Consider the following 17,389-nt stretch of genomic DNA (forward strand, 5'->3'; position numbering starts at 1 on the left):
GGGTGCTTCTCTCTGGGGTGCGTTTGCACTGAAGGAGTTTCTCAAGGTGATTCCACGGTTGCCTCTTTCTTCAGCTTGTGAGTGCCACCTGCAAGGATCCGTCCACGCCTTCTGCCACCCCGTCACCGGCCAGTGCCGGTGTTTCCAGGGCGTGTATGCTCGGCAGTGTGACCGGTGCCTGCCTGGGTACTGGGGCTTCCCGAGCTGCCAGCCCTGCCGGTGTAACGGCCACGCCGAGGACTGCGACGCGGCGACGGGGGCCTGCCTGGGCTGCCAGGACTACACCACGGGGCACAACTGTGAAAGGTACGTGCTCGCGGCCACTCGAAAGCAAAGAGGAGGAGACAGTTTGGGGGCTGAGCCGACAGCATCTTAGACAAATGCCAGGCAGAATCTCTGCCAGATTCCAGAAGGTTTGTTCGTTTCTGATTGCCTCCGTATTTCCTAGGAGCTCATTCCTTTCTCCAGCATGCCTTTAGTTGATACCTTCTGTGTGCCAAGTGCCGTGTTGGTGCATGGGGATATGGCAGAGAACAAACGTGAGCTGTCCCCCCTTGGAGCACCATCCTGGAGGTCAGCCTAGATCTGGACAGAAGTCCTCGGTCTCAGCAGATTCTCACCAAGGATGAGTATTCTGAAGTGTGAATGCCTCCTTTGGGTCAAATTAGAAACCAGATCCAAACAGAATTAGGCATTTCAGACTGCTTTGTTTTTTGAGACACTTTAATGCTGCTCCAGCTTCCAGGAGGGCACATAAAATGTGAGAAAGGAGACCTGTTCTCCAGTTAGCAGGTTAATTGAATAATTATTATGGATATAGAGTGCACTGTACTAGATACAGCAAAAGAGAACCTAGAATGTGCCCCCAAATAACATTACGGTCAAGCTCAGTAGCTAACAATCCACGTGATGAAATTACATGCTGACTTACACTGTTCATTACTGATGAAAGGCAGATCTGCGACAAGAACTGATTTTTTTTTGGAGTGATGGTCCTCACCTTTCACCCCAATTAACATCCGTCCACTCTATCTGGGACTTTTGCTTTTAAAATGTCAGCAAATGCCTCAGTGCCAAAATTGTTCATCAGATGAAAGAGAAATTGGCAGTGGAAATTGAATATATGATTAGCTTATGTTGGGACGATGTGCGTGGAAGCAAATACGGGGTTTTCAGCTCTGTGCTGAAGTGCTGTTCAAGAACTTGGAGGTTCTGGGGTCTCCTGGGTGGCTCAGTCGGGTAGGCGTCTGCCTTCAGCTCAGGTTGTGATCTCAGGGTCCTGGGAGCATCGGGCTCTGGGCTCAGTCGGGGGGTCTGCTTCTGCCTCTCCCTCTGTGTGCTTGCTCTCTCTCTCTCTCAAAAAAATAAATCTTAAAAAAGAAAAAAGAATTTGGAGGTTCCAGTAACTGCTCCTTTGAATAAAAATTATTCCTTCCAACCACAAAATTGCCTTGCAAGAAGATAATAAGGAAACAGTTATACGAGACTTGAAAGGAAGAAATTAACATATTGATGTCATCTCTTGTTTTCTGCATTAAGATTTTTATTATTGTTCTTTGGGAGGTGTAGGGTAAGTTCAAAAGAGACAGATGAGAAAATCAGATTAGAAAGAACAGGAGGGTGAGGGAGGGAACCCAGGTGGTCATCCACTGCACAGTTGTGAAATCCAGGGGTGGGGCGGTGCAGGGGTGGGGGGCAATGTGGCAAGACCAGCATCCTTTGAGAAGAGCTGGCTCGATATTTGTGATTGTGTTAGATTTTCTTTGTAAAGCACTTTGTTTCTCGTAGGAAAAATGTGAAAGCCCTATGTGGGGATGACAAAGATTTATTAAAATATCTGGGATTCTGTGAGCCAACTTCTCATCACTCTTTTCTTCATTCCAAGACAATCGGAGTTACAGTCCTGTGAATTTGAGCAGCCGCTCTAGGCTCAGCTCATTCCCAAGGGGGGAAGAGGAGGGAGAGGCAGGAAATGAAAACTCAGTTTCTGTCATGAGGTATCTGGATTTATTTCACCTAGAAAAGCCTCCTAGAAAACTTTCTCAGAACCCGTTGGACAAAATTGCTTCATCTCTGCCGACTTTCCCAGCCCATAACTGGAAAACATGTTCTTGCGTCCTGTGTCTGATTAAGTAGAAGGTTAATTTCCTCTGAACAGTTTTCCCTTCTATTTCTTCATCTCCCTTCCGTACCCCATTTAAAAAAAAAATTACCCATTTCAAAAGAAAAAAAAGCAAAAATACCCCTCCCCACCAAAAAAAAACCCCAAATAATAAAAACCATGAAAACAAAATGAATTGAAAATCAGACCTTAGGTTTAGTTCTGCTCCTAGCCTGTTGCAAAGCCCTGGGTGAGTTAGCTCACCTCTCCGAGTGTCCAGCCATCTGCTGGTAGAATAACTAGGTTGGATCTGATGATCTCCAAGCCCCTTCCCCCTTTGTTACAGGGAGGAAGAGCAAGCGAATTAGTCATGTTAAAGAGCAGCATCACATAGAATTCCTTGCTACAATTCAGGAGGCTGGATTCAGATCTTGGCTCATTGCTATCTGCTATGTAAAGCCTTGCAAGCTATTGAACCTCCGTGGATCCCTGATCCGTGAAGAGAGGAGGTGGGGGCTGATAAATGACGTCCCTCGTGCCTCTCCTAGTTTAAACACCCCTAACAGATAGACACAGGAGTCCTGCAGCTGGAGAGCACCCTTGTCAGCTTGGCTGCTGGTAAAGGCTAGAACGCAGAACAAGCCACCGTGGGCTTGCTCACTCGTCACCCCTCCCCGGCGTGGGCAGACAGATACAACCACACACTGCCTTCCCGCAACCCCCTGGCAGCCCCCACCTCCTTCCCCAGACTCTGTAATGTGAGTCAGGGCAGGCAGGCAGCCGATAGGACAACAGGGTGCACGTGAGGAGAGGTACCTCTGCTGCTTGGGGAGGAGGGAGTGAGGTTCCTAATGCAGCGCGCCGGCTCACGTGATCCCTGGGCAAGCAGCATCAGCACCACATGGGACCAACGAAGTCAGAAATGAAGGGATGAATGCGGTGACCTGTTCTAACGAGCCCTCCAAGGGGTTTTGATTGGAGCTGGCATTGGAGAACCAATGGAAACCTTGGAAAATTTCCAAGGAGAACCTTGGAAAATCTTCCAAGTGGAAACATGAGGAATGGGGAGGGAATGTCCCCAAGCAGAGAACACGGTTTCTAAGACTCTTCCCTGTAACTCGTTTCTTACAATGGTGGTTCATGGCCCTCTCTCCTCTGGGACTGACGCAGGTGCTTGGCCGGTTACTATGGCGATCCCATCATCGGGTCTGGAGATCACTGCCGCCCCTGCCCTTGCCCAGACGGTCCCGACAGCGGACGCCAGTTCGCCAGCAGCTGCTATCAGGACCCTGTGACTTTACAACTGGCTTGTGTCTGTGATGCTGGGTACATTGGTAAGTAGGGTCCGGACTCCCGGAGGAAAGGCTGTGTCTTTTTGAGTTCTAATTGACCATGAAGGACAAAGATGAAGAGTGAGACAATGTGGTGTCATGTTTACAATCCTTAATTAAAGCTGAAGGGAACGTGACATACCAAAGTTACTCCTTTCCCCGTTTGGCGTGTGGAGTAGAGGAAATTCTTGAGTCCGTGACGCTGCTCTAAGAGCAGGACGGCAAGCTCACTTGAATCTGAGAGTGAATCCCTTATCCAGCTCCCGGTGGGAGAGGCTCAGCAGGGTGATCTGGCCACGTGGTAGGCAGTGGGTGACCAGAGCACCCTCCCTAGACAGCCGGACCGGCCGAACTCGATATGTTCTTGGTTGCCGATGATACTCCCGTGATCCGCCAGCACTTGAGGAGGCCACGTGCTTGTGAGCACTCCCTTTAACTCCCTCCTTGACCCATGGATTCTGATATTAGTGATGCCTGTCCACGGCTCAGAAGTACTGGCACAGCTTCCAAGCCCTCCTTTCCCGCTAATGACGCGGTCACCCCCGGCTTGGTGAGGACCTGGATCGGCGCTGTCACCAGGAATGTTGGGGGGACCGGACGTGTGTGTCAGTGGGCTGAATGGCTTGTGCTCGGTCCCTAGGCTCCAGGTGTGACGACTGTGCCCCAGGCTTCTTCGGCAATCCCTCGGATGTGGGGGGCTCCTGTCAGCCCTGCCAGTGTCACCACAACATCGACACGACGGACCCAGAAGCCTGCGACAAGGAGACGGGGAGGTGCCTCAGGTGCCTCTACCACACGGAGGGGGAGCAGTGCCAGCTCTGCCGGTCCGGGTACTACGGGGACGCCCTCCGGCAGGACTGTCGCAGTAAGCTCAGCTTCCTTTTGCCTGCCTTTCCAGGGATTTCCACCACCTTCTTCACTATCGGGGAGACGTTCATCTTCAGGTGTCTGTTTTGTCTGGGAAAACATCTGTCAAGCTTTTTCTCTGACAAAAGAAAGATATGATTGACACCCTTTTTTTTTTTTTTTTTGTTACATCTTCATTTTCTGGTAGGAATTCAAGTCCCAAGATGTGGCGCAGTGCCTGAAGGAGGCACGCGATAGAGGTCCTAAGTACCCACTCCGGCTGGCCCCTTTCCTCCTGCCGTTGGGGGACAAAGCCTTCCCGCCTGAGGGGGAGAAGGAAGGAGCATCTCCGTGGTGTCTCTTCCAGAACTCCTCCTTTCTGTCTTATCAGGAGATCACCCTGCCTCTCCTCCCAAGGCTGCTGCCCCCCAGGCCCCACTGTTGGTATAGACACGTGTGGAATGCGGAGGAGTGGCAGGACGGGATTCCCTAACCTGCTCGCAGGGCCTCTACCTGCTTTGTCTGACACATTCGTTACCTCTGCTCCCTGCTGAGGGTTTGAAGTCCTCAGAGCCGAAGTCCCACAGCATACATTTTTTCATGTGTGTCATTTCCAGTAAAGTCCTCAATTTTAACATGATTTGCCAGCAGCTGATTAACTATTTCAGAAATGCTGCTAGGCCAGGTGTGTCCTTGTGCCCGTCTGCCTAGGAAATGTCAGAACTGTCTACATTGTAAGAACTGAAGAACAGTGTTTTAGTGGGGTTTTGTTTTGTTTGTTTTTGGTTTGTGGTTTTGGTTTTTTGGTGGGTTTTTGTTTTGTTTTTATTTTTGTTTTTTGGTTTCTTGGGGTTTCTTTTTTTTAATCCTCTCCTTTCCTTTCCCTCTTTTTTTTCCCCCTAAGATATTTTTTATTTATTTGACAGGCAGAGCACAAGCAGGGGAAGCAGCAGGCAGAGGGAGAGGCAGATTCCTGGCAGAACAGGGAGCCCAATGCGGGGCTGGATCCCAGGACCCCGGGATCATGACCTGAGCCAAAGGCACACTTAGCTGAGCCCCCCAGGCACCCCCATTCCTTCCTCTCTTGTTTGCATTTCTAGGCCAAAACCTGGGAGGGAAGATCTTAGCCATTAGTATCATCTGTGGGTGTCATGGATTTTATGACCGTGTTGAGGCTAAGTGAATCGGGTCTCACCGTTCGCTTTCAGAGTGTGTCTGCAATTACCTGGGGACAGTGCAACAGCACTGCAACGGCTCTGACTGCCAGTGTGACAAAGCCACAGGCCAGTGCTTGTGTCTCCCCAACGTGGTCGGGCAGAACTGTGACCGCTGTGCGCCCAACACCTGGCAGCTGGCCAGCGGCACCGGCTGTGACCCGTGCAGCTGTGATCCTGCTCATTCCTTCGGGCCGTCTTGCAACGAGGTGAGGCGCCGTGGCGCGGGGCAAGGAGAGGGTTCCCCTTTAGGGGCCCGGGGGGCGGCCAGCACCCTCGGTGGCTTTGCCTCAGTTAGAGAAGGGGCTCCCCGACCTCTTTGGGGTCGCAGCCTCGCAGTCAGGGCACACAGCTTGGCAAATGCAGCACGGACTGGCGATCAGCCCTCCCGGGGTGGCTCGTCGGGCTGCCCCGTGCTGTGGGGTGTCCCCATCAGGATGTCCGTCAGGATGTCCCTCAGGGTGGACAGGTGTGCACTATTTTCATTACTTCCTGGCTGCTGATCCAGACTCTTCACTTAGCCATACAGCCTGAAAGGAAGCACGTGGCCATACTGGGCCCTGTAAGTTGTGCTGTCGCTTCCTGACACCCTGACAGTGACATGCTCCCCACGCCAGGTGGGTCGCAGGTGGCCTGGGCTCACTAGCGGCGTGTGAAGGGCTCTGGAAATAGAGCAAACTGTGCTCTGGGCCCCCAGTGCCGGGGGCAGGGAGGGAAGTCAGAGTCGGAGGGGGCTTCTGGGGCAGTTGAGTCATGCTTGTCCTGGCCGGCCACTGAGAAGGCGACCGCGGACTGCCCAGCGGCCACTGGCCCGGCTGACCGAGCTGTGTCCTCTGGCTACAGTTCACAGGGCAGTGTCAGTGTATGCCCGGCTTCGGAGGCCGCACCTGCAGCGAGTGCCAGGAGCTCTTCTGGGGAGACCCCAACGTGGAGTGCCGAGGTGAGGCCGGGAGCGGGGGTGTCCTCAGGAGGGCGCTGATCGGGCCAGGGGCCACAGGCACATGCTGCAGTTTTTGGTACCAGAGAATGGATTTGTGGGCTTCGTGACACCCAGCCCCATGGAAGGGCAGGTGGCAAAGTGGGGGCTGCTGACCTCCTGCTCCGTCCCCAGGCAGGGGAGTCTGCCCCTGCACAGGGGCTTGCACGCACCCTGGAGACACACTTTTGACCCATATGGACTCACCTTAACGACTGAGATCCGCAGACTGATTTCTCCACCCCTGTGAACAGTGTCTTGGGGCCGGCTTCCTTCTCAGCACATGCAGAGTTAAATGGCGCTTCTGGTCAGCCCATCTGGTTTGGTTCCGATGCTGACAGTGATCAGCGTGCGGTCCCCACGATGGGAACCGGAGGGCCACACCCTAGCAGCGCTCTGCCCGGCAAAGGAGGAGGTGACAGGAGCTCCAAGTCTGTAAATGGGAATAAAAGCCAGATTCTCACTTAGGCTTGTGACATGACAGGAGTATGAGGGAAAACTTGACGTTTTCTGCCGAACAAAAACTTGTTAAAATCATGTGGATCATAAGGGTTGCTTAATTTTCCGTGCTGTTGCAATTTTGGTTGTGACGTGCCAGATATTTTTTCAGATCTTAAAGCAAAGGCCTCTGTGGGGAGGATTTCCATAGACTGCTTCTACTCTGGTTTCCTAGTCTTTCTTTCCTGCTTGGGTTTTCCTCCCTACGTTTCAAAATTAAAAGTATGGATAGCAACCTTTGTAGTTTTTTAACTGCTCTTTGGTATATTTTCTTTGGGGCATGTCTGAAATTCTAGGTCCCCACTGGACTCTAAATAAAAAGTGATCTTTTTCTTTTTGGGGGACAGCCATGGCAAGAAATAATACAGATTTTCCCAGCTAAGTGCTCCACTGGGCATCTCCTATCAAAGGTCAGACACAGAGACAATATGAGTTCCTTGAGTGCCCCCATCTGTTCCTGAACAGTGGGGCAAACTTGAGTGGACAAGTGCTGAATGCTGGGCATATGATCTCTTGTTTCAGTGGACTCTTAGCCAGAAGGTTTGTATCAACATCTCAGGTTAAGGTTTGTTCCACAGGTGCTCCTTCCTTCATCGGTCACTAGTCTCAATGTTGGTTCTTTATGGGATCTGGTTTTCTCATTTCCACGAGAAGGTCTGTGGCATCCAGTGGGACATCTGTTCCCCCGGTTCCCACAAGTAACATCCTGTTCAAAACAGGGTTTCTTGGGGGCTCTAATCACTCTTCTCAAAGATTCCTCCATCTCGTAATGCCCCAAGGGCTTGACTTGCTCCAGATCATGGCTCTAGGGTCACGTATAGCCTGATTCCACCAGCCTGTGTCATTGGCAAAACAGCGTTGGCCGCCGAAGCTTGCTGACCTTTCACTCCATCTCAGCTTTGAATAGCCTGTTCCCCGGAGTTAGTCAATCGGAGAATTGTTCACTGAGCGCTCAGAACTTCACCCCTCACCCTTTCATCCTCAAACGTTCAGCTCTAAATCTGCCAGAGCAATTGTGGCTCATAGGAACAGTATCAACTTGTTCTGGTCGAAAGTTAGATCATGTTTTAGGGACTTCGTGAAGAGGGAAATCCATGGCACCTGTGTCCACTGACTACTTCGTGGTGTCCAGAAGAAAGATCAGCCTGTTACATAAGAAACTGTGGGGACCCAAATGTTTTGGACAACCAGGGTGGACCGGAGAAATGTCCTCACCTACAAAGGTTGCAGAGACAGAGAGAGAGAGTTAGGACTTGGCCGTGGGGAGATCGTGGCTGCCACTGGGTCTTGTGTGAACGGGATGACAGTGGGGGCAGGGCTGGTATGATCAGATGAGGTTGGGGCCGAAATGCAGCAGCACATAGAGAGCAGAGCTCTGAAGGGACTGGCATGTGGTCACTAATGGAAATGGGGGGACAGGGTCCGACAGTGAGCGCGGACGAGAACAGGTGCCATCCAAAATCAGATACAACCATGGGGAGAGAATGGGACTACTTTTCTCAAAATAGGTAATTAATTGTCAAATGGTCTTCAATGTCAAATCTTCCAGGGCCCAGATGGAGACTTTCTGGTGCCACTTGGTAAACAGCACCCTTCTAGGAAGACTTAAGGTCATGGCGAAGTTTCCTCCCTATGGAAAAAAATGTAGTCATGAGAAAGACAAATGAGTGGAGCCTCAGTCGTACGACTTGTTGAATGTTCCTATTGTCCAGGCGGGTTGGGGCTCTTGGCCAGTCGTCCCAAGTCTGAACAAGCCTGCCACTGTGCTGGGGATGGAGAGAATCCCATCTACCCACCGGCGAACGTGCTGGAGAAAGCCTCAGCTCGGAGCTCTGCACTGTGCCCCTCAGGAGTCAAAGGGTCACACGAAGAATCTTTCTGTTGATTCATAGATAGCAAAGGGAGGGCCTCTGGCTGTTGGAAAAGGCCAGTGTCTCTCAAACCAGCACAAGTGGGAAATGTGGGGCAGAGGTGAGAGGCCCATCATGCTTGTTTCTCATTTCAGATTGTTTTTAATGGAAAAATGAAGTGCGTTCCTTTGCCCAGACATGAATTTTTAGGACGCTTGTATTCTTTTCTCAGGCTGGGATTCGTTTACAGCTACCCACCTTTTTCTTTATTTGCTGCATTACTTGGGAAATCAGATTTAATTCGATTCTCTAGAGAGCCGCAAATACTCTCGGTAGAGGAAAAGCTTATCTTATATGATCCTAATCACAGCACATATGTCCCCTGCAGGACAGGCCAGGCCAGGGGCAGGCAAACCAAGACCGCCGTGGGGTACCCAGCCCATTGCCTGTCCCCGTACACTTGTGTCTGATCTGTGGCCTGCAAAGCCTAACTATTTCCTATCCAGGCCCTTTTATAGAGAAAATTGGATAAGCCTAGTGGCTCATTTCTGCAAGTGAAACCGTTACTTCCCACCTTTTGTCTCCAAACTGACATCATCTTAGCAAAGCCAGAAATAAAATAAAATGAAATAACATGGTGGAGCTGAGGAGGTATTTAAAGGAAAATCATGTTTCTTTTTTAAAGATTTATCTATTTGCAAGAGAGAAAGCATGAGCAGGGGGAGGGGCAGAGGCAAAGGGAGAAGCAGACTCCCCACAGAGCAGGGAGCCCCATGCGGGACTCGGTCCCAGGACCCTGGGCTCATGACCTTAGTGGAAGGCAGATGCTTAGCTGACTGAGCCACCCAGGCGCCCCAGATGACAGGTTTTCAGAGAGGGTTCTTGCCCTGGCTAGAGCACAATAAGGACGATATATAGCATCAAGGCTGTTGGGGGGGCGGGGCGCGGGGGAGCCCTCAGGAAACCATGTACTAGAGACCCATGGGGGAGATTCGGTCTCACCAGATTCTGAGAGCCTTGACTGCCAGACTATGGAGGATGGACTTTCTTTAGTTGTTGGAGGCGCCTGGAGGAGGAGCAGGACAGATGCAAAGCAAGCAGGGAGTCGAACCTACTGATTGAGAGGCACACAGGCTAATGTTTCCTGTTCTGGGATTGATTTGCCGGTGTTTTCTTCTTGGCCTCAATAGCTATAAAAAGGGTGCATTTTTATTCATGCTCCTAGCTCTTAGAGATCCTGTTTTTAAATTTAGTAAATTTAGTAAAAACAGAGGAAACTTACCGCCTGAGAATATATCTACAGATGGAGGTAGAATTCTTAATGGCTCATTACAGCGATTACGGGCTCATTTTTAAAATGCTAGTCTTCACCTTCGTGACTTGTTCATGATTTGTTCATGACTGATTCTTAAAGATCAGGCCTCAACGTTTGCTAAATACTTTCTTCTCCTTTCCAAGAGCAAGTTTTCGATCCTCTGCCAGAGAATCCCATGTCTTAAAACAGGACTGAGCTGCCGGTCCACTGGGACCCCTAGCCTTTCCTCTGAAGGGAGGAGAACCACCACTGGCCTTGTCAGAGACCACAGGCAAAGTTCATGTGTAAGTTTTAGATCCCAGCGAGTGGGAGCTGGGATTGGAGGGTCTCCTTCATCATTTTAGTGTCTGTGATGTTTTCAGTTATCAGGTGAGAACCAACCTTTCTGTTTCAGCGGAAAGTGCTATTGGGGAAGCAGGGGGGTGGGGGTGGCCTTTTTGCAGGGCAGTATAGGCGGGCCTTCCCGTGCTCACCTCCCTGGCATCCCCAGGACAGGCACAGCAGTCAGAGAAGGGAGCACGAGAACACGGGAGCTTAGGGGTCTCCCACTTCAGCCTGAAAACCTGATACAGTGTAGTCCTTCGGTGACCTTCCGGAGAAAGTTCAGGCTGAAAGTTTTCAGTGATGAAACCCCAGTCCCTCCATCTGTGAGATTTGAGTCTACATTTCAGTTAGAGGAAAGCGATGTGGGTCAGTTCTGCTAACCCAGTCCTGCTTCTGGAGAGAGCCGGGGTTCTGCCTGTCTTTGGAGCCCTGGCCCACACTGCAGCCCTAGCCCCAGAGAGGGAGAAAAGCCTTCATGGGGGTGCACTTGCCTTCTAAACCCTACAGTTCAGGGCCCGTGTTCTCTCCACCCAAGGATGCCCATGACAGAATGAGAGCCAGAAAGTGAAAAATTATTAGAGAAATTAGAGAATATACGCACCCAACTCTTGCCCCAAGTATGAATCCAGTAAGAACCTCTTTAGGACTGAATCAATGTGTGCTTTTGTATTATCTATGGGAAAGAATTTTCTAAACAGATTAAAAGCATGTGCCCCATCTGCCTCAGTCGCCCCAAGTCTTGGAGAGAGGACAAGGCATCCGTCTCCTGGGCCACTTGGACCCCGCATGGCTCTGCTCGCTGGGATGGGGGAGGGGGGCAGACTGAGCAGTCCCATCGTTTACAAATGGCGTCAAGCATTCCTCTTCCTACATAGGTCACTAGGTTTGTGTTTCTGCCTACGTTGGTCAGCTTCCAGAGTCATGACTCCGCTCCAGCTCCACCTCCTGAAGGATGAACAAATTCTCTTACGTCCTCCCTCCCTGCTTCCATTCCCCATTTTCACCCTCCTCCCCTCCTCCCCTCCTCCCCTCTCACCCCTACAAGCACACACTGACATACAAAAGGAAAGCTAGAACAGGAGGGGAACCAACAGGTCTGTGTCCGCAGCACCTGACAACTGTTAGAAAGACAAATTCTCAAGTCCCACCCCAGACCTGAGGATTCAGATTCGAATGTGGGGGTCAGGGGTGGGGAAGCAGTCTGTTTCGTGAACCCTCTGGGTGATTCTGATGTACGCCCGAGTTTGAACGGCTGGGACCTAGATGACCCACAGAATTTCTGGCTTTCTGAAAGGTGACTGAATTTTACCAAATGACAGGAATCCATTTCTAAAATTTAAACAATGTAAACTCTTCATCATCAAATTTCTTCCTCTTCTTCTGAGCCTCAGAAACTGATGAAGGCTGTGGTTTCTGACACGTTCCCCATTATTTCTTCCGTATTTCTCTAGGGTGTCTCTCATTCTTCTCTCTTCTCTCTCTCTCCCTCTCTCACTCCTCCACTAGGAAAAGATGAGTAAGTTCAGGGAAGACAGTCTTCTCTGGAAGATTCCAAACAAACTTCAGCACATTGAAGGCTCAAAGGAGTTCAGCAGGAGAAACCTTGTTTCATGTCGTTTTTACCCAGTTGTATGCCAAACTCATTTGACCCTTCAAAGTGCTGAAGTTTGTTTGGAATCTTCCAGAGGAGACTGTCTTCCCTGAACTTACTGATCATGGAAGCCTTCTCTCCAGGAACATCTCCTAGAAATAATGGTGTAGGGGACACACTTGAAGTTACTCACAGCTCACTCAAGCTGCTCCCTGACTCCTAAGAATGACCCCAAAAAACATAGGAAAAAAATGAAACTGCTAGAAGTGCCTGGAAAGAAACAATATGCGTAAAGGGAAAAAAAGTTGAGTTTTGAAAACCCAAGGCACTAAGGGCATGCTGTGTTTTCAACCCAAAGTTTGAAGACTGGAATATTCAGTAGTTTAAATCTTTGAAAAAATCATGATGTTATTGGCAAGGATACAAAGAAAAACATAACGCCATAACAGCTTTTTTTTTCCCCCAATGGAAATGTGGTCAAACAACACTCTGGGCAGGAAACTACCAGACACTTGGATGATTGATAGAAAGTCATGATAAGGGATGCCTGGGTGGCTCAGTTGGTTGAGCGGCTGCCTTTGGCTCAGGTCGTGATCCCAGCATCCTGGGATGGAGTCCCACATCGGGCTCCTTGCTCAGCAGGGAGCCTGCTTCTCCCTCTGCCTCTGCTGCTCTGCCTGCCTGTGCTCGCTCTTTCTCTCTCTCTCTCTCTCTCTGACAAAAAAAGAAAGACAGTCATGATAATACAAATGTTTATCGAGTACTATGAACTGGGCATTACTCTAAGCACTTTGGAATTAAGCTATTCCAAAAATCCTGAAAGCTAGCCTACGGGGTAGGTATAATTATGACCCCATTTTACAGATGGGAAGTCGGTGACTCAGTTTCCTCAGTGCACTGCTCAGAGTGGCATAGCTGGGGTGTGGGGAAGGCAAGATTAGCAGCCACAGGCACCTGAAGCCTTCTGACCCCATCGCTGCCCTCCTCAGACTTGCTGCTCAGGGAGTGGTATTGGCCAACGAAGGCAGTAAGAATTAAAATAGTGATAAAAGGCAGGTTGTGACGAGGGTCGCATGAATGGGCAACAGATGCATCTCTCTGGGTGTGGAGGGTAGAGGCTAGTGAGCAAATCTCAGGACCATCTGTCTGGAAGAGACCAAGACAACACTCCTATGAGACTATGAATGTATTGTGTTTTGCCAGAGTCAAACTTGCATTTTTAGGAGGAGGATTTTTGCCTTATAGGGTTGTAAATGTCCATTGCATGCCTGTACCAAAAGTGAAGTTAGAACCTCAGCTGGCCAAGACCACCGAATGCCCGTTAACCCTGTGCTTGGTGCAGAGAATGGAAACAACTGGAGTTGCAATAGGGCTGAACTTGCATCCCGGCCCGGCCATTTCCTGGCTGTGAGACTTGGGGCAAGTCACCTGCCATGTAGGGTTCAGTGACACGGTGCATTCTGCAATGCCAGGCATGCTAAGGGTCACTGTAGAAAAATTACTACCATTGCTGTTATTAAGCGTTTAGTGAGAGTCGAGGTAGTGCCTGTGTTGGAGGACGACGCTGTCCTGGTCTCTCCGAGAGTTTGGTGAAACCGCAACCGCGGCTTCCAGATGCCGAGTCTTGTCACAGAGGTTTGTGATATGGTGAATGAACCAGTGCTGTTTCCCTTCCAGCCTGTGACTGTGACCCCAGGGGCATTGAGACACCACAGTGTGACCAGTCCACTGGCCAGTGCATCTGTGTCGAGGGGGTGGAGGGTCCGCGCTGTGACAAGTGCACGCGAGGGTACTCGGGCGTTTTCCCAGACTGCGCTCCCTGCCACCACTGCTTTGCTCTCTGGGATGCAATCATTGCCGAGTTGACCAATCGGACCCAGAAGTTCCTGGAGAAAGCCAAGGCCCTGAAGATCACTGGGGTGCTTGGGCCGTACCGAGAGACTGTGGACTCGGTGGAGAAAAAAGTCAACGAGATCAGAGATATCCTGGCCCAGAGCCCCGCCGCGGAGCCGCTGAAAAATATTGGGGATCTCTTTGAGGAAGCAGAGTAAGTAGTCCCTGAGTATTGGTTCAGCCTGAGGAGAGATGCCCAGACTGGGCACCTCCATCAGAAGGCATGGTTGGCCCTGTGAATGAAAACAGGTGCCGGGTCGCTGGCTTTCCAGCAATCTTCGCTCTGGGCATTTGGGTGAGTGAACATACACCAAACTGTGCACACAGCAGAATAGAATGTGTGCGGGTTCCACTCAGCACCCCTCTTTGTAAACGGCTCCAAGTTAGTGGAGTGGCAAGAACACTGGCTTCGGAGACAGAGGATCCGTAAATGAGTTGTAGCTTGGTTAGTTGGTAGGCTTGAGAGTATGAAGGGCTCCGCTAGGCTGCGTCTCTCTTCCCTCCTACGGAGGAGGGGAAGGCGGCACTTCCCTTTACCTTACAGAGCAGCAGCAGCAGGTTTGATCTGTGAAATGATAGTGTAATTGCCAAAAACACCATGAATAGAAGTCGTTGTTACTATGTTTTGCTCCTAGTGAGGAAATCCATTCCCACAGCAAGACCCTATTTCCAAGTTCTTTCTGCAGCTCTGCCGCTGGTTGGCTAGAGCAGTGCTCCCTTCTCTAATGGTAACGAATTCTCTACAGTGAAAAATTCCCCTCATAGCCCTCTTTTGGGTAATCCTCTCTGCCAAGTGTCTATTTTGCCAGTGAAAGCAGAGCGAACTGAATTCTGAGTTCTCAAGTTCTCAGGGATCATTTTTCAACCATTTCTCCTGCTCCCAAACGTCCCGGCTTCCTCTTGCACATTTTCTGTGTGACGGGACTGGAATCCGCCTCTCTAAGAAGCCAGACGGACTTTTCATCTCCGCGCTGTAAGCAGCAGCAAGGGAACAGATGACATGCGCTCAGGTACCTTGTGGGAGGTCCTTCCTGAACCTTCTAGATTTCAAGTAGCTGGTCCCTTGGTTTCAAGCCGGAGGTTTTATGTCCAAGGCCATGTGGTGGACCAGACTGTTAGGAAATGTCTGATGTGGAGTGATAATGCAGTTAATGAGGAATTTTAGCTCATTAAAAAGATGGTGTATGGCTCAGTCTCCTAACACATAGCGATAACAAGTTCTGGAAGGCTGTGATCCGAGCATAAGCCCATTTAGGACCTGATTCTTGGCCTTGGTCTCATGCACCCAAGGGAGAACAAAACAAGCTGGGAGTCCTTTGAGAGCCTGCCAGAGGAGAGATCACATTCCTGGAATGGCTCTGTTGCTCCCTTCACTAGTCCTCTAATCGGAGAGATTGTAGTCATCTCAGGGAAACTGGTTTCATTAATCCTTTTTCAACACAACATCCGAAGATAGGTGTCTTAGGATCCAAAGTGGCATTATTAAAAAATACACAGTGTTAGATTTGATTTCTTTGGAAATCTTTGGTAGGAGAGCTGAGAAGAAACGAAAGCCTTCTGTGAATAAGCAGGTGAACAGAAGAAAGCACCAAAGAAAGAAACTAGATTATAATTGTCTCAGAAGAAGTGGTTGGGTTTATAAAATGTAATTGAACTTACAAATCCTTTTAAGTATTCTTTTGAGTTGGTTCATGGTTTTGTCTTGGCCTTAAATGACATTTTCAAATGGCCCCCAGCCTTTCAGTCCCCCTACATTTTCCCAGTGTTTTACACTGACTAGTATTTCCCCGAGGAAACACTGAATTAGATGACCCAGTAAAGCCCAGAGCTGAGGTCTTCTCAAATATTATTTCTTTGTGATTACGCACACATACACACACACTGTATTTACAAGTAATGTACAGAAATAGATGCCTAAAACACAGCTTTGGAGATGTGAAATACAGAAAAAAATGCAGTTGGGTTTAGATTCCAAGTGAAATACTGTCATATTGCAGCCCATCCTGGTAGATATTACCTCTTTCTTATGAGAAATGAAAGAGATGCTTGTTGGTAGAAGCAGGTGGGGCCTTGGATGAGACCTTGTCACCAGGGGAAGCATGCGAAAAGCTCCTGCAGGCGGCTCCCCTGGTTCCTGGTGGCTGTAGGACTTCCTTTCTGCGTGTCCCATCTTGAAGGTGATCCCTGAGGTTCCGATAAGAGCATTTTTGGCAGGTGGCTGGGAGGCATAATTCTACACTGGAGTTACTTAAGTCTTTTGAGTTTGTGGGACTGTGTGGGCTTAACGCTGCTCACATTCAGAGCTGGAGCTCCGTGCCCTGGACCTCGGCTCAGGTGCTCAGAATCCCTTCAGGACACTTCTACCACAACACCAATTGGCGCTTCTGTTTTTCTTCAAAGTCTTTGAAGAAAGAAAAGTTGTTAGATCTGATACAGCCTCTTAATGAGGAAGAGAATGAAACCAGGACTTGGAAACAGGAAGTTTAGAATTGATTTGAAATTAACAGAGTAAGGGGTACGGTATTTGTGGAAAATAGAGAAACGGGACTTCAGAACACCCCTTTGGTTTATTTTTACATCGGCAAACTTCTCCTCCTCTTTACAGGAAATTAACCAAAGATGTTTCAGAAAAGATGGCTCAGGTCGAGGTGCAGCTGTTGGACACGGCTTCACAAAGCAACAGCACAGCCAGCCAGCTAGAGTCTCTGCAGACAGAAGCGGAAAGCCTAGACAACACAGTGAAAGAGCTTGCTGAGCAATTGGAATTTATCAAAAACTCAGATATTCGGGGTGAGCATTTTTTGTGCAAATACGCAGTCCCGCACAATGGCTGTAACCCACTGTCTGGCCCTCTAGTCCAGCACTTCCAGCATAACGTTTAGTGCTTTCTAATAATCTTAGAGCTTTTGTTCACTGAGTCTCTGGCACAGATAAGGATTAAAGTCCCCGCTTACAGATGGGGGACCTGGGACTCGGGGAGCCTAAGACACAGGAGAGATTCCACTGGGCAAGCTGGTTCCTGGTTTGTTTTCAGTGGATGGTTTAACCTCCTTGGTGTTTCTTGGAGATGGGCTCTTTTGAGTAGTTTAGAAATCACATTGATACTTCAGCAAATTCTTTTATGTTCAAGAATGTTGCCTGGTCAGGAAACAATCTTTGCAGCGTCAGATCCCACTAACCCTCCTATTTTACGCACGATCCTTTTGTTTTCCTGGTTGGGTCCTCAAAGCCACAATAGGCTGTCCCGCTTTATGTATGTCCTACTGGCCATCTGAGTGGATCTCAATAGTTAAATGACTAGGAAAAGAGAAAAAAAAAAATCTGGACGTGTCATGTGTGGGCTGCCTACGCTGTTGGCTGTTGAGAAAGAGCTGGAAGACTGGCTGTGTGCAGGAACATCTGCACGATTGGTAATTGTGCATCCAGATGTTTGGCACCCTCTAAAGCCAG

At 49.6% G+C, this 17,389-nt stretch overlaps 1 protein-coding gene across 3 annotated transcripts in view; it reads left to right on the forward strand.

Moving 5' to 3' along the window:
* LOC111155260 (laminin subunit beta 1) overlaps positions 1-17,389 on the forward strand; it is a 67,708-nt gene that overhangs the window by 39,059 nt on the left and 11,260 nt on the right. For all 3 annotated transcript variants that reach the window (XM_022515371.1, XM_022515373.1, XM_022515372.1), the window contains 7 exons: positions 75-306; positions 3,272-3,435; positions 4,073-4,297; positions 5,487-5,701; positions 6,336-6,432; positions 13,724-14,093; positions 16,545-16,729. In XM_022515371.1, coding sequence (XP_022371079.1) covers positions 75-306; positions 3,272-3,435; positions 4,073-4,297; positions 5,487-5,701; positions 6,336-6,432; positions 13,724-14,093; positions 16,545-16,729 — 1,488 coding nt within the window. The remainder of the gene's footprint in view (positions 1-74; positions 307-3,271; positions 3,436-4,072; positions 4,298-5,486; positions 5,702-6,335; positions 6,433-13,723; positions 14,094-16,544; positions 16,730-17,389) is intronic.

The sequence above is a fragment of the Enhydra lutris genome, unplaced genomic scaffold (genome assembly GCF_002288905.1).
Source record: "Enhydra lutris kenyoni isolate GAN:26980312 unplaced genomic scaffold, ASM228890v2 scaffoldscaffold40, whole genome shotgun sequence".
Taxonomy (NCBI): Eukaryota; Metazoa; Chordata; class Mammalia; order Carnivora; family Mustelidae; genus Enhydra; species Enhydra lutris.